This window comes from Gopherus evgoodei, chromosome 7 (genome assembly GCF_007399415.2).
Source record: "Gopherus evgoodei ecotype Sinaloan lineage chromosome 7, rGopEvg1_v1.p, whole genome shotgun sequence".
NCBI lineage: Eukaryota > Metazoa > Chordata > Testudines > Testudinidae > Gopherus > Gopherus evgoodei.
This window is the reverse complement of record NC_044328.1, coordinates 100,965,326-100,979,724: the sequence shown is the minus strand read 5'-3', so window position 1 is coordinate 100,979,724 and position 14,399 is coordinate 100,965,326. Positions and strand designations below refer to the sequence as shown.

Sequence of the window (14,399 nt, the reverse complement as noted above, 5' to 3'; positions counted from 1 at the left end):
CTTCCTGGGTCTGACCTCAGAGCATTCAGTATCCCCTTCCTCCCAGTGTGCTTCCTGCAGCGAGTCCACCTGGACAGGGTTCCTGGGGAAGCCAAAGGGCCCTGCACCCCAACTCCGCAGTCAGATGCGACTCTCGGCCAGCCGGTGAAACAGAAGGTTTATTAGTCGACAGGAACACAGCATAGGACAGAACTTGTTAGCACAGAAATCAGTGACTTTCGGCCAAGTTCATCTTAGGGGGAGGGGAGCCTAGAGCCAGGGCTCTGGTCCTCCCTCTGCTCCCTAAGCCAGCCAAGACTGACTCACTTCCAGCTGCCTGGCCCCTGCCCTGCCTGTTGTTCCTCCTCTGGCCTTAGTCTCACTTCCGGCCAAGAGTCACCTGGTCACATCCCCCTTCTGGGTCTCAAGTTACAAAGGGGTGGCCATAGCATTGGTGCAGGCAACTGGAGCAACCCCCACAAAAGTCACACACCCTTATTCCTACCACCTAGACATTGGTGCAATACACAGGGAAACTGAGGCACAAACAGCATTCATGCAAAACAGTAAAAGTTACATAGGCTCACATACAACATAACAAGGGAAAATCCCTGCTATGTCACAATGCCTACAAAAAGCATGATGTTTAGGCTGTTGGTGTTGTGAACCCACTGCCCAGCATGCAGACCAGGACTGTTTCATTGTTCCTGTCTGGCTGTATCCATCTGTCATTTCTTGATTTATAGATAGTGAGGTAGGTTTTGCGTTTGTACAGTACCTTGCATAATGGGGCCTTGATCCTGGGCATGCTGAGATAAAAGATTGCCTGTCAACAGCCTCTCTGAGGCTGAACTCCTGATAAAAGGGTGACAGACCTGGAAAGCCTCCCAAAAAGGGGATTAAGACCCCTGGGGAAACTGAGGCAAGGCAAGTGGTACCACCGTAAGTGCTACGGAGGTAGATGCTGCCACACCACCTTAGACAGATAGGCTCTATTCCCAGCTTTGCTGTAAGGGCCCCTAGCTTCCTACCTGTACAACAGAGAGGATGCTAGTAACCTCCCCTAGCTAGAGGGCTGGGAAGCGGATGGAAATATTAGCAGCAAACAATGGAAGAAGCTTGCACTCCTGATCCCTGGTTCCCAGCCCCGAAGACGAGTCTCAGTGGCTCCAAGTCAGTGCGCTGAGGGCCCAGGCTGCTGTGTCGGGATCGGGGGCTCCAGGGACACGTTTCACACGGCACCCCTATCCCACACATAGCTAGGCCCTCAACTGGCCTCGTGCTGTGTCATGTGACTTCCTCCCATGAGTCCAGCTAGCTGCCCGGGTCAATTCCCCGCTACCGCCATTTACGCCTCGCTCCCTGACACCGGCCCGCCGGCTCCGCAGGTTCCCTTTCCGAGCCAGGCGAGCGCCACGAACAGCCCCGGAGTGGGGCCTAGCCAGAACCGGAAGGAGTCACGCATGCTCCCGGAAGTAATTCTAAACAAGGCCAGAGCTACCGAAGCTGATGTTGAGTGGGCCGGAAGTACCTATGACAGACCGGAAGGGACCCTACGCGTTCCCGGAAGTGTCCCGGCGCGGGGAACGGAAGAGAAGGCCACGCTCCCCGGCGAGCATCCAAGATGGCGGAGGTGGTGAGTGGGGTGTGGAGGGTGGTGTCCGCCAGGGTGGGGGCGGGATTCCCAGGAGTCCCCGCTAACCACCTTGCATCCCGCCCGCAGGGGGAGGTGACCGAGGGCTGCCGCCTGCCCGTGTTGCGTCGCAACCAGGATAACGAAGATGAATGGCGTAAGTGAGGGGTGGGGCTAATTGAAAGGGGGTGTGGCTTAAAGGAGAGGGGCGGGGCTAGAGGGTATATGAGTACTATGGGGGAGATCTGGAGAAGAGGGGATGGGACATGTGGGGATACGGTGCTTCCTGTGGAAAGGGAGAGAGGGGCCCTAAGGATGCTATAGGGTTGGGGCTAATGAAGAGATGGGGTGGAGGAAGAGATGGGTACAATGAGGACGATTGGAGGAGGGGCCAATGGGGGGCCCTAGTTGGTATAGGGATACGGTTGGGATATTAATGGAAGATGGAACAGGGAGTGTGATGGGGCAATAACCACGTGGAGCTAGGCCCCTCTTTCCTTGTAGAGGCCTTGAACCCAGATTGTGGGCGTGGTTGGTCATCTTGAATCTTTGGCATTCTCCAAGTCTGAGTTTTAGGCTCCCTGGGGAAGGAAATGTTGGCTTGTCATTTTGGAGTTGCCTGCCCATCTCCTGATCACATGGGGTGCCCCAAGTGTGTGGGATAACCACTCCCACTTCAGGTTATGATCGAGAACCCCAGGGCAGTATTTGAAGGCAGGGGCTAGTCACACACTGGCGGAGGAGACACTAGATAATACCCAGGGCACTGCTCCAGAATCAGGATGATCTCATGTAACTGTAGAACTGTACTGAGAACCAGAGTTGGCTTGGGTGAGGATGTGTGTTGCAGGTCAGGGGGAGGGATAGCTCAGTGGTTTGAGCTTTGGCCTGCTAAACTCAGGGTTGTGAGTTCAGTCCTTGAGGGGGCCACTTAGGGATCTGGGATAAAATCAGCACTTGGTCCTGCAAGTGAAGGCAGGGGGTTAGACTCAATGACCTTTCATGGTCCCTTCCAGTTCTATGAGATAGGTATATATCTCCATATTTTTTATTTATTTAGGGATGTGCTAGCCTCTGAGTGGTCCTTGGTATCTATAAACACACGATTCCTTGTGCATCTTTCTCCCCAGTTACTTATTATCTCTCGTCATATACTTGGATTGTGAGCTCTTTTGAGCAGAGATTCTCTCTCATTGTGCAGTGCCTGGCACAGTGGGGAGATGCCCTGATCCTAGTAAGGGTCTGGCTGTTGTCTGGCACAATGGACCTCTGATCTGTGATTAATCTAGGCCGTATCATGATACAAATAGTGAATAATAAAAAAGGTGTAGATAGTAATGCTTTGTACATCCCATCCAGGGATCTCAAAGCTCCATGAAGCCTCAATCCTGGGCAGGTCACTGGTATTATCATCATTTTATAGATGGAGAAATTGAGACACAGGGAGGGAGAGAAACTTGTCCATAGTCACATGTCAGAACTAGGAACAGAATCTTTGAGTCTTGACTGCTGCTCCTCTGCTCTTTCCAGGAGGTTCAGAGATTTTTGAAGGCCATACTTCCCTGTCAGAGCTGGCAAGAGAACCAACAAGTCCTGATCCCATGCCTCCGATGCTACACTTACGGACAGCAGTACAAAGCTCCTTCTCCTCTAAAGATTAGTTTTCACTCCCCTCCCAGAGCCAGGAATAGAACTCAGGAGTTCTGACTCCCAGGGCCCTCCTTTATTAATATATAATTAATCACACTATTTGTGTATTAATTATGATTTATTATGAATGACATAGACATAGTGAAATGCTGCCAGAGTTGGGACAAAACCAAAATGTCTTATTCCAGTGAAATCCAAACATCATGTGTTTTTCTAGATACACTTCTGTATTACCATGATAACCTCCCATATGCCTCTATTGTCACCCTCCCAAGTTCTGCAAAGATTTCTCCTGCCAGATCCAATAGAATCATGTGGGGGCATTACCCTAAATCTGTAACTGACTTGCAGAGGATATTTTTGTTTTATATTCTTCACAGCCTTCCCACTTAAACAATTCCACAAGCATAGGAAGAATTCCATGAGCATAGGTGTAAAATATCGTACTTCACAGTGGAATAACCTGATATGGGTGGATTCCCCCAATATTTAGAGGATGAGAGGATTCCAAAACTCCTGTTCTTTTGTCTGTTGACCCTGGGCAGTCTCATTATCCTTATAAACCCCCAATCTCTTTTGGGATCCTGCACTCAGCTGTGTCAAGTGATAGTGAGTTCCAGAGGCTGATGGTGTATTACATGAAAAAGGATGTCCTTTGATCGGTTTTGAAGTTTCTCTGAAATTCCCATTGCTCTTGTGCTACGAGACATAGAGAACAGAGGTTCCCATCCCCATTCTTTATCCCAGTCATTCTTTCGTATACTTTTATCGTGTAACATTTTCTTCACCTCCTCTGGAAGACAAACAATCCCAGTCATTTCATCTGTCTTCCCAGGAGAGGTGGGGTTTTTTGTTTTGTTTTTTTCCTCCAGGTGACTATTGCTCACCTGTCTCTCAACCGCCCCCAAATTCTACTACATCCTTGTTGAGCTGGGGTGACCAAAACTGAACGCAGTGATCGTGGATTCCAAGGCCTGACCATCCATTCTGACCTCCAGCATCACCCGAGCCTGAGACTCCATCATAGCCATTCCTGCATCTAGCCTAGATCTGGTGGTCAAGCTAGAGTGCAGCTTTTAGAAAGAGATGTCTAATCTTGATTTAAGGACTCATTTCCAGACTCATTTCTAGCCTGAATATCCAGCTTCTAGCTTTATCCGCTACATTAATGAGTGCTCTGCTGTCAAGAATCTTCTCCCCATGTAGCATGGTCCAGTAACCTTTTAACCTCCTCCTGTATGAGCGACATAGATTGCATTCACTGTCAAGCAAGTCTTCCAGACCTCAAATCATTCTTGTAGCTCTCTTTCCAATTTTTCAGCTTTCATTTTGAAGTGTGGCCATCCAAATGGGACACAGAGTATTCAGTAATGCTATTACCTCTGTATATAGCCCATCCCGGCTCCTGCTTGAGATACTCCTGCTTATCCATCCAAGGGTTATATTCACCCTTTTAGCTACAGCGTCACACTGGAAGCTCATGTTTAACTGGCTACCTACCATGAACTCTGTGTCCTTTTCAGAGTTGCTGCTTTCCACAGTACAGTACCCATCTTAAACAGTTCACCTGCTCTCTTAGCTGTGTGACCTTGCGCCTTTTGGACCTGTAGCAGTTAAAAGTAATGCCCATGCTGACTAGAACTGGAGGAATTGAATCAAACTAATATGCATATTTTTCTTTTCTCCCCAGATTGTTCACTGTGTTCATTTGACAGCTCAATGCAGTTTCACTCTTAACTCTCCACAGTCAAATTCTTCATTGCTGGGAAAAAACAAACCCTTATAAGCATCAACATGGGGTTATAAAAGTGTTTTGAAAGGAATATAAACAATATCTGGGAGATTGCCCCTGATCCCGCCATGCCCAGCACTCCCCATTGAGTCCTCTAGCGTGTTGTAGAGCACAGCATCAGAGCCGGAGTGTTTCCTGGGAAACAGTCTCACAAACAGATCTTTTCAGAATATGGCAATTTCAAAAAATGGTCAGCTTCTGTCTAAAATTGCTGCGTTCACTACTCATTGTTGTGGCGGCGTTTCTATGGAGGCAGTTGGGTCTAGTGGTTAGAGCTGAGGGCTAGGAGTCAAGGCCTTCTAGTTTCCAATCCTGGATGTGGAAGGGGAGTAGAACACTAGCGGCCAGGCCACCTGTGTTCTGTTCTCAGCTCTGGGAGGGGAGAGGGAGAAGCAGGTGTGTGGGGGGGTGGGGGGAAGAGATTTGGGCATGACCCTCCCATCACAGCATCTAACTTCATGCAGCCTGTTGTAACTGTGTTCCCCCCCTGCCAATTTCTGGTGGCAAGCAGCCACCCTGTGCATTCTGTTCCTAACTCTGGATCCCAGTGGTGGATAAACATTACAAGGGAGAGTTTCTTGCATCTCTGCTCTGAGTGGAAATTTCCTCTGAAATGGTATTTCCTTCTCCCCCTGCAGCTCTGGCTGAAATCCTCAGTGTTAAGGACATCAGTGGCCGGAAGCTTTTCTACGTGCATTACATTGATTGTGAGTAAACTGGCTGGCCCTTGGGTGATTGGGAATGAGACTAGGACAGTACTGACAAAGGCTGGTTCAGAACATGAACAAAAATAAGGAGTTCCTCTGGATTCTGGGGAATAGGCTATGGTTTTTTTCCCCTTTAGTGGATACTGTGGGGACTAGCTAGCTCAGGGGTTGTGGGAGGGAGTGGGACACTGGGCCTTTCCCCTCTAGGGGGTGTTGGCTCTGATCCAGCTCAAGGAACTCTGGATCTTTTGAGGTTTTCCATCAGAGTACCATGGCAAGTGGGGTCGGGGACCCAGTAGGTGGTGCACTTACTTCAGAATCAGAGCTGACCTCACTACCCAGGGGGCACTGTCCTGTTTGGGGGCGGGGGTGTCTCCTGTTTGGCGCACACACAGGTGGGGGCGTTGCATATAGTGGCATAGTTATGAATGTCCCGAGTTCTTGGGTTTGTACTTTCCCTCCTGAAGATCTTTCCCCTCTCATCATACACCTCACTCATACGAGGAAGCCAGGACTCCTGCTTCTGGAGCCGAGACTCTGATGGAGCTAAATGTTTTGGGTTCAACAGTCCAAATGGCCAGAGGGTGGTGCTCTTCACCAGTGTGAGGCATTGCTTTCCCCTCTGCAGCTCATCCATCCCTCTCCAGCCTTGGGCAGTCTTAGCACCACTTTTCTGCCCGGGACTGGCTGTCCGCAGGGGCCTCTTTCCTCCTCTCCCATCACCCTAACAGAGAGCACCACTAACCTGGTCTCCCCACCACCGCAGTTAACAAGCGTCTGGACGAATGGGTTACCCATGACCGGCTGGACCTGAAGAAGATCCAGTTCCCCAAGAAAGAAGCCAAGACTCCCACCAAGAATGGGCTGCCTGGCTCCCGGCCCGGCTCCCCGGAGCGGGAAGTGGTAAGAGGAGCTGGCCATAGGCCAGGGAGGATGCTAGTGCTGATTTGGAGGATGCTATGGGGGCGGGCTGGGATGAGAGCGCTGGCCTGGGGATCAGGAGGACGACACCAGGGATTGTTGGAGGGTCTTGGGATGGCAGGGGGGATGGGGAGATGCAGATGCTTACTCAGAACCGTGTTCTCCCTGATGGCCCAGGCTGGCTCCCTCCACCTGATCCCGACCCAAGGGTTGCAAACATACAGGTCTCCAAGGCAGGGATGCTAGAGTACCACTTATCCTAAGAGCAGGGCCCAGCATTGGCCCTAGCACTAACTCACTGTATCTCTCTGGACCCATCTACTCCTCTCACTGCCTGGCCCGTGGTGAGCTGGGACAGTGGCACCACGCCCCCGTCACCCGACCAGCAGTGCATCCTCTCCCCCACCGGGTGTGTTGGTAACTCCCTCCCACCCCCATCTTCATCCCTACTCAGAGGAAGACCTTGGATCTGTCTCTACAACCTGCCTCAACTCCAGCCAGCGGTAAAACCCTGCCCATCCCAGTGCAGATAACGCTCCGCTTTAATCTACCCAAGGAGAGGGAGGCTGTTCCCGGGGAGCCTGACCAACCCCTCTCCTCCAGCTCCTGTGTCCAGCCGAACCATCGGACAACGGTACGCACCGGCGCCGGGGATACCTCCCCCACCTCACGTCCTCAGCATGGTCTGGACATGGCCACAGGCTGGGATCGCGCCAGGTCACACAAGCTGGCCGGGGTCAGGCTGGGTCTGGACTTGCATGGGAGACCCCCAAGACATGGTGCTGGGGATTCACTAGGGGGCATTCTCCCCCCACCCAGAGTCACATGGAGCTCACTGTTCTTCATATCATGATGCTAGACAGCAGTGTGCTGCTGGCAGTGGGGTCTCAATAGGAGGCGCCTTTTCCTCACAGAGGGGCTGTGAGACCTCAGCCAAACGATGCAGATAAGGAACCACTCTTGGTCATTAAAGATCTCTCGGCCCTTCCCTCAGGGTCTTGGTGTGAACCACGGTGTTTTAGCCAAATCAGAGCTTGGACAGTTACTTTGTGCCTCCCTAGAACTTCATGCAGTTTTAGCTGGAAAAGCGATTCTTACCCTCCTGCTCTGCACTGTCATGCAGCACTGCTGTGTGCTGTTAAACAGCCCTGATGCCCCCACCCCAGAGGAGGAGGTCTCTCAGCGCCGGGGATCTCTGTATAAACAGCCCTGTGCCCCACCCTAGAGGCAGCTGCAAGTCAGTGCTGGGTGAGGAATCCCCATATAAACAGCCTAGAAAGGTTTTTTTGAGATTACAAGACACTGTGATGCCCGTACCTCTGCAGATGAGAAGCTGCCCCCATGGGGGATGCTGTGCAGGGGCAGAGGACTGTGAAGCGTTGCAGCATCCCATGGGGATGAACCATTTTTTGGGTCTGTTTCAGAAGCGGAAGGTGGAGGTGGTTTCCCCAGCAACCCCCGTCCCTGCTTCCACAGAGACCACTCAAGCCTCTGTGTTCCCCCAGGTAAGAGCAGAGGGGTTGATGGGAGGTTCAGGGGGGAGGGGTATTTCCATCACAGGGAGAGCTCTGGGCACTGTTTCTTGCTCCTTCCTGCTCAGGGCTGGGTGTAGGCCCAGGCACTATTACCCTGAGACTGGGGCCTGAGCTCCTGGAGACCTGTGATCAGGGCAAAATCACAGCTTCTTACCGTCATGCTTGCGGAGAAAATGTAACCCAAATGCAACCAATACAGCAATATCTGAGTCTGCAGAGAGCCTGAACCAATCCCTCTGAGATAAAGCTGCTCTGGGCATCTCCAAAGGGCATTAACCCCCAGCCCCACTGCTTAGTGGACTCAGCAAGGTGCTCTGTGTGGAGCAGAAAGAGTTCAGCCTCAGTGGAGACAACACCCGCCTGCCTGCTGGGGGAAGTTCTGATCAGTCCCCATGCTTCCAGCTCTGGCTTCTGGTGGGGCCAGGGCCTGCCTTGTAGTGTAGGATTCTCTTAAAACTGCCTTGTTCCTAGCTCCATCCCACTGGTCAAGTGACGATGGGAGGCAGAGCCCCTCCCTGTGCTGCTGCCAGGAAATGGCTGATCCCTCCTCCCGCCCATGGCCTGCACATAACACCCCTCTCACCTTCTCTTCCAGCTGCACATAACACCCCTCTCACCTTCTCTTCCAGCTGCACATAACACCCCTCTCACCTTCTTTTCCAGAACGGCTCAGCCAGGAGAGCTGTGGCTGCCCAGCCTGGCAGGAAGAGGAAATCCAACTGCCTGGGCACAGATGAGGTAAACTCTGCCCCGACTTGAATGGAGGGATGGGACATTAGCTGACCCCAGCCAGGGAAACCACCAGCCATAGCCAGCAGTGGAGGAGCACTTTCAGGTTCCCAGGGCATCAGGCAGGGATCCACTCCATGAGTGATCAGTGGAGTCCCTCCAGGATTTGGCCTGGAGCAGCCGCTGACCGGACCCCAGCTCTCTGCTAGCTCCTGCCCCTTTCCCTGAGGGGATGCTGCTGGCTGAAGGAGCAGCCCTGAGCCCCGGTACAGGTGAAGGCACAGCCTGCCCAAGGCTGGGGCTGCAGCACCATCAGGGTTGGGTATGCTGAGTGCGGAGAAGTGGGGTGGGGGATCTCCCAGGCCCATTCTCTCAGACCTGGAAGCCCTGCAGGATCTGGGAGAGGAGCCAGGATTCCTTTCTGTGCCACCGTGCACACACCATCAGCAGCCAGCCGTTGGGTTGTGGAGGCCCTTGGGGAGGGCACTGGGAGGCCTGATTTGAGACTGAGTGGGGGGCCTAGAGAGGAAGGGTTAGGAGGGCATGTCCAGCAGCTCCTGACCCTGCCTCTGTGCTGCCTGCAGGACTCTCAGGACAGCTCTGACGGCATCCCCTCAGCCCCGCGCATGACGGGCAGCCTCGTGTCGGACCGCAGCCACGATGACATCATCACACGCATGAAGAACATAGAATGCATCGAGCTGGGCCGGCACCGCCTGAAGCCCTGGTACTTCTCACCCTACCCGCAGGAGCTCACCACCCTGCCTGTGCTGTACCTCTGCGAGTTCTGCCTCAAATACGTCAAAAGCCTCAAATGCCTGCAGAGGCACCTAGTACGTATCACCCTCCCCGTGCCCCTGCATGGCCTCCGGCAGGCACAGCCCCGACTCCATGATCCCAGGGCTTCTCCCCGAGTGTATTCCCTAGCGTGGCACTAGGGGCTCTGGCCTGCAGGGAGCAGGGTGGGTGACTCAGTAGGGGCTGCATTTCCCTCCAAGTTGGTGCTGACCCCGGCCCCACTTGGCACCAGGCAAGGGATACCTGTATAAACAGCCCCCTTTGCCCCACTCCAGAGGATGTTGCATCTCAGTGCGGGGTGAGGAGTCCCTGTAGCTGTGTAATTCTCTAATCCTAGTTCTACCAGCTGGAAGGAGAGGGAGAGGCAGACTCTATCTCTTGGGGGTTTACTCTTTGGCTCCAAGTAACCTGTTTGCTGCTTCCCTGCACTCTGCTAGAAGCATCCATTTCTTTCCCTCTCCCCTTGGAACTCAGCCTCTCTATCCCCCAATCATTGGTGTCATTGTGCAGTCGAGGTGCCCCATGTGCAAGATGCAGGGTCTGACTGCTTGCATGGGATTCTCTCTCCCACAGACCAAGTGCGACCTGCGGCACCCGCCTGGGAATGAAATCTACCGTAAAGGCACCATCTCCTTCTTTGAGATCGATGGGCGCAAGAACAAGGCAAGGGGCAGGTCTGGGGCAGGAGGTCCCCTCACTAGGGCACGGCTGGGGTGGGGCTCTCTGTTCCACCTTTAACCCTTAGGAGACTGCCTGATTCCAGGGTCTGGGAGCCTGGGTGTGTGACAGGGATGTCTGGCTGTAGAAATGAGTTAAAGTGGCTACAACAGAGAGGGGCTGGGAGTCAGGACTCCTGAGTTCATTCCCAGCCTGACTGATGCTTCTCTGGGTAACCTCAAGGAAGTTCATTCCCATCTCTGTGCCTCAGTTTCCCATACAAGGGATTCTGTCACACCCTCCTCCTCCATAGAATCATAGAAATGTAGGGCTAGAAGAGGCCTCAAGAGGTCATCTAGCGCAGCCCCTGTGCTAAGGCAGGACCAATAAACCTAGATCATCCCTGACAGGTGTTTGTCTAACAACCTGTCTTAAAAACCTCCAGTGACTGGGATTTTACAACCTCCCTTGGAAACCTATTCTAATACTTAACTAGAAGTGTGGCATCCAAATCTGGACACAGTTCTCCAGCTGAGACCTCACCAGTGCTGAGTAGAACGGGACCTCGCACATCTCACATATGACACTCCGGTTAATACACCACAAATTGATATTAGCCTTTTTTGCAACTGCATCACATTGACGACTCATCCTAACCCCCAGAATCTTTTCAGCAGGACTGCCACTAAGTGCTGTACTTTGCACTTGTCTTTATTGAAATTAATGTTGTTGTTTTCAGACCAATTCTCCCAATGTATCAAAATCATTCTGAATTCTAAGCCTGTCCTCCAAAGTGCTTGCAACCTCTCGCAGCTTGTTAGCAGCAGCAGATTTTATAAGCATAGCCTCCACTCCAATATCTAAAGTCATTAATGAATATTGAATAGTACTGGACCCAGGACTGATGCCTATGGCACCCAGTAGCTCTGCCCTCCCAGTTTGACAGTGAACCACTGATAACTACTCCTTGAGTACGGTCTTTTTAACCAGTTGTGTGCCCACCATATAGTAACTTTATCTAGAACAGAGCCGGTCCTTGAGATCTTCCTGACACAGGTTAGGAAGGCAGCAAGCTGGTCCCTGGTATCAAAAAGGTTGAGAAACACTGAGACCACATTTCCCTAGTACCAGAGGGGAAGCCATATTAGTCTATCCACAAAAAACAACGAGCAGTCCGGTGGCACCTGAAAGACTAACGGATTTATTTGGGCATAAAAAACCCCACTTCTTCAGATTTTGCGCGGGGGCGGTTACCCACGACAGCTTATGCCCAAATAAATCTGTTGGCCTTTAAGGTGCCACCAGACTCCTTGACACATTTCTCTAGTTTGCTTATGACAATGTCATGGGCAACGCGGGACTTCAGTACTGTGGCCTGAGCCACTCTGATGAAGCGGGCCGGAGAAGGTCTGAGTGCAGATCCCCATTGGGCTAGGGGGCAGGTGACTAGAGCTGCCCCCACCCCCAGCAGCCCCCTGAAGCTAGCTGACACACACACACATCCTGGCAGTCGAGTGGCGATGTTAATGCTTCCGGCTTATGCTGTCCCTGCAGAGCTACTCACAGAACCTCTGCCTGCTGGCGAAGTGCTTCCTGGACCACAAGACCCTGTACTATGACACTGACCCCTTCCTGTTCTATGTCATGACCGAGTACGACTGCAAGGGCTTCCACATCGTGGGCTATTTCTCCAAGGTGAGAGGCACTGCCCTGTGCTCCCTGCTCCCTGGATGGGACCCTCCATCCCTGCTCCTGTCACGGCCCTTGCTCTCCCACTGTTCTCTGGCCAGTCAGAGCAGGTCACTGTGGTATAATAGGAATCCCATGGGCTGGCCTCACCAGCTGATGGGATCAGAGCCTCCCCATGGGAGATGCCTGAAGTGTCATAGAAGCTAGGGAGCATCTGAGACACTAGCTGTTGGTCAGGGAATCGCTGTGCCTTGTCGCAACCACTCCCCCATTGACTGGGCTCTGTCTGTGGGCTGCTGTGGCTATCTGGGACGAGGGGGAAGGGGTCACTGTGACCAAGGATGGGAATTTGTGGTTGGGGTGCGGGAGGGGACTGGTCTGGCTATTGCCATAGGTGGGGATCGAAGGCCCAGACGAATGTGGTCATGACCCCAATCTGTGGCAGGGGGCTGTTGTGGCCTGTGAGAGGATCCGTGGGAGGGTGTGTGAGCAGGAATCTGTGGCCAGGGTCAGGATTTGTGGAAGGGGGCATGAGCGGAAATTCATGCAGGGGCTGCAGTGGATGAGGCCAGAACTCATGGTACAAGGCATGGGGATCTGTGGCGGTCTTGATGGTAGAGGAGTCACTGGAACACCCGGCATCAAAGCAATCTGCAGCAACTGGCTGAGGTGTGACTCCTTTCCTGTTTGCCGTAGGAGAAGGAGTCAACAGAAGACTATAATGTGGCCTGCATCTTGACCCTGCCCCCATACCAGAGGCGAGGCTATGGCAAGCTGCTCATCGAATTCAGTAAGTGGCACCTTCCCACCCCAGCTCCCTCCCCTGATCTCTGTCTCCGTCATCCCATTTCCTCCCCCCACCCCCGGCAGGCTACGAGCTCTCCAAGGTGGAAGGGAAGACGGGGACGCCAGAGAAGCCACTCTCAGACCTTGGGCTCCTCTCCTACCGCAGCTACTGGTCCCAGACCATCCTGGAGATCCTCATGAACCTGAAGTCTGAGAACGGGGAGCGCCCACAGATCACCATCAAGTGAGTGCCCTGCCCACAATCCCAAACTCCACCCTCAATCCTAGAGCAGAGGATTCTGCACCAATAATCAGTGACAGGGAACATGGGGAAGATGCTGTTGGCTCCTGCCCCGCCCCCGCCCGCCAGTGACCTCCACCCCCTCATGTCTGCCATTCCCTTTCAGCGAAATCAGTGAGATCACCAGCATCAAGAAGGAGGACGTGATCTCCACGCTGCAGTACCTGAACCTCATAAATTACTACAAGGTATCCACCCTGGGGGGAATGCTCTGGAGACAGGCAGTGAGATGCCTAACAGTACCCAAGAGGGGCAAGTGGCTTCCTTGTATATGCCGCTAGCATGGAGCGATACCAAGGCACGAGGGTAGCTGAATTAAGGGGGGCTGGGAGGCAGGACTCATGAGGTCTGTCCCTGGCTCTGGGAGACAAGGGATGCTGATTAGGCTGCCCCATGGGACCAAAACACATCAGTGGAGACAAGCAGCTAGGTTGGCTCAGGTCCCTTCACTAATTTTCTCAGGGACCCTGACAAGACATTTCTCTTGAACCCCATCACTGACTTGGGCCCCTGCTGTCTCCCTTAAAGGGCCAGTACATTCTGACGCTCTCGGAGGACATAGTGGATGGGCACGAGCGGGCAATGCTGAAGCGGATCCTGCGTATTGACTCCAAGTGTCTGCACTTCACCCCCAAAGACTGGAGCAAGAGGGGCAAGTGGTGAGAGGCAGGGCCTATCTGCCACCCACTCCCCCATGGTGCCTCACAGCCTTCCAACTATCGTGCAGCTCCTGGGAGTTTATCCCAGGGCCGGGACAGACTAGGCAACAGCATCTCCAAGGGTGATCGTGTGCTCTGCCACAGGGCTAGGCTGGGGCTGCATCATTTTCCGGCTGTGGCTCGAGCCCCATGGAAAGGGGCAGAGGCCCCCATGCTGCTCTCCTTGTCTCAGCACCAGGGTGAGGGCCCCATTTGTATGTAGGACTTGCATCTTGCCAGGCCACCATGGAATGTGACCGAGGAGCCCAAAGGCTGAGAATGAGTGGCCTGGGCTCTCAGCAGCTGGCCAGCATCTGCGTTTCTCTGTCACTCGATCTGAGTTTTTGATAAAGATCCTAAAATGATTGATCTTGGACCCTTTAAAATCAGCTAGAAAAGGATGAGAGGGTACTCAGGCTGCATTATCTTCTCCAGGGCTGTGCAATACCCTGAGCAGCATCAGGCCTCGGCTCCCAGGGATTCTGGGGTGCAGCCACTTCTTCCATTAGTGAGCAGTGTCTCGC

At 53.1% G+C, this 14,399-nt stretch overlaps 1 protein-coding gene across 3 annotated transcripts; it reads left to right on the top strand.

Moving 5' to 3' along the window:
• The first annotated feature begins 1,513 nt into the window (after positions 1–1,513).
• On the top strand, positions 1,514–14,241 carry KAT5 (lysine acetyltransferase 5). Of its 3 annotated transcripts, XM_030568647.1 has the most exons (14): positions 1,514–1,615; positions 1,703–1,769; positions 5,693–5,761; positions 6,528–6,664; positions 7,137–7,316; positions 8,107–8,187; positions 8,881–8,955; positions 9,531–9,779; positions 10,318–10,407; positions 11,956–12,096; positions 12,787–12,880; positions 12,961–13,120; positions 13,284–13,365; positions 13,706–14,241. In XM_030568647.1, exons 1-14 carry the CDS (start codon positions 1,604–1,606, stop codon positions 13,838–13,840), a joined length of 1,572 nt encoding a protein of 523 aa, XP_030424507.1. In that variant the 5' UTR covers positions 1,514–1,603; the 3' UTR covers positions 13,841–14,241. The 3 variants fall into 3 exon arrangements, with proteins under 3 accessions (XP_030424507.1, XP_030424508.1, XP_030424509.1); XM_030568648.1 differs by lacking the exon at positions 7,137–7,316; XM_030568649.1 differs by lacking the exon at positions 13,706–14,241 and having other exon boundaries at positions 12,978–13,120.
• Positions 14,242–14,399: the final 158 nt, after the last annotated feature.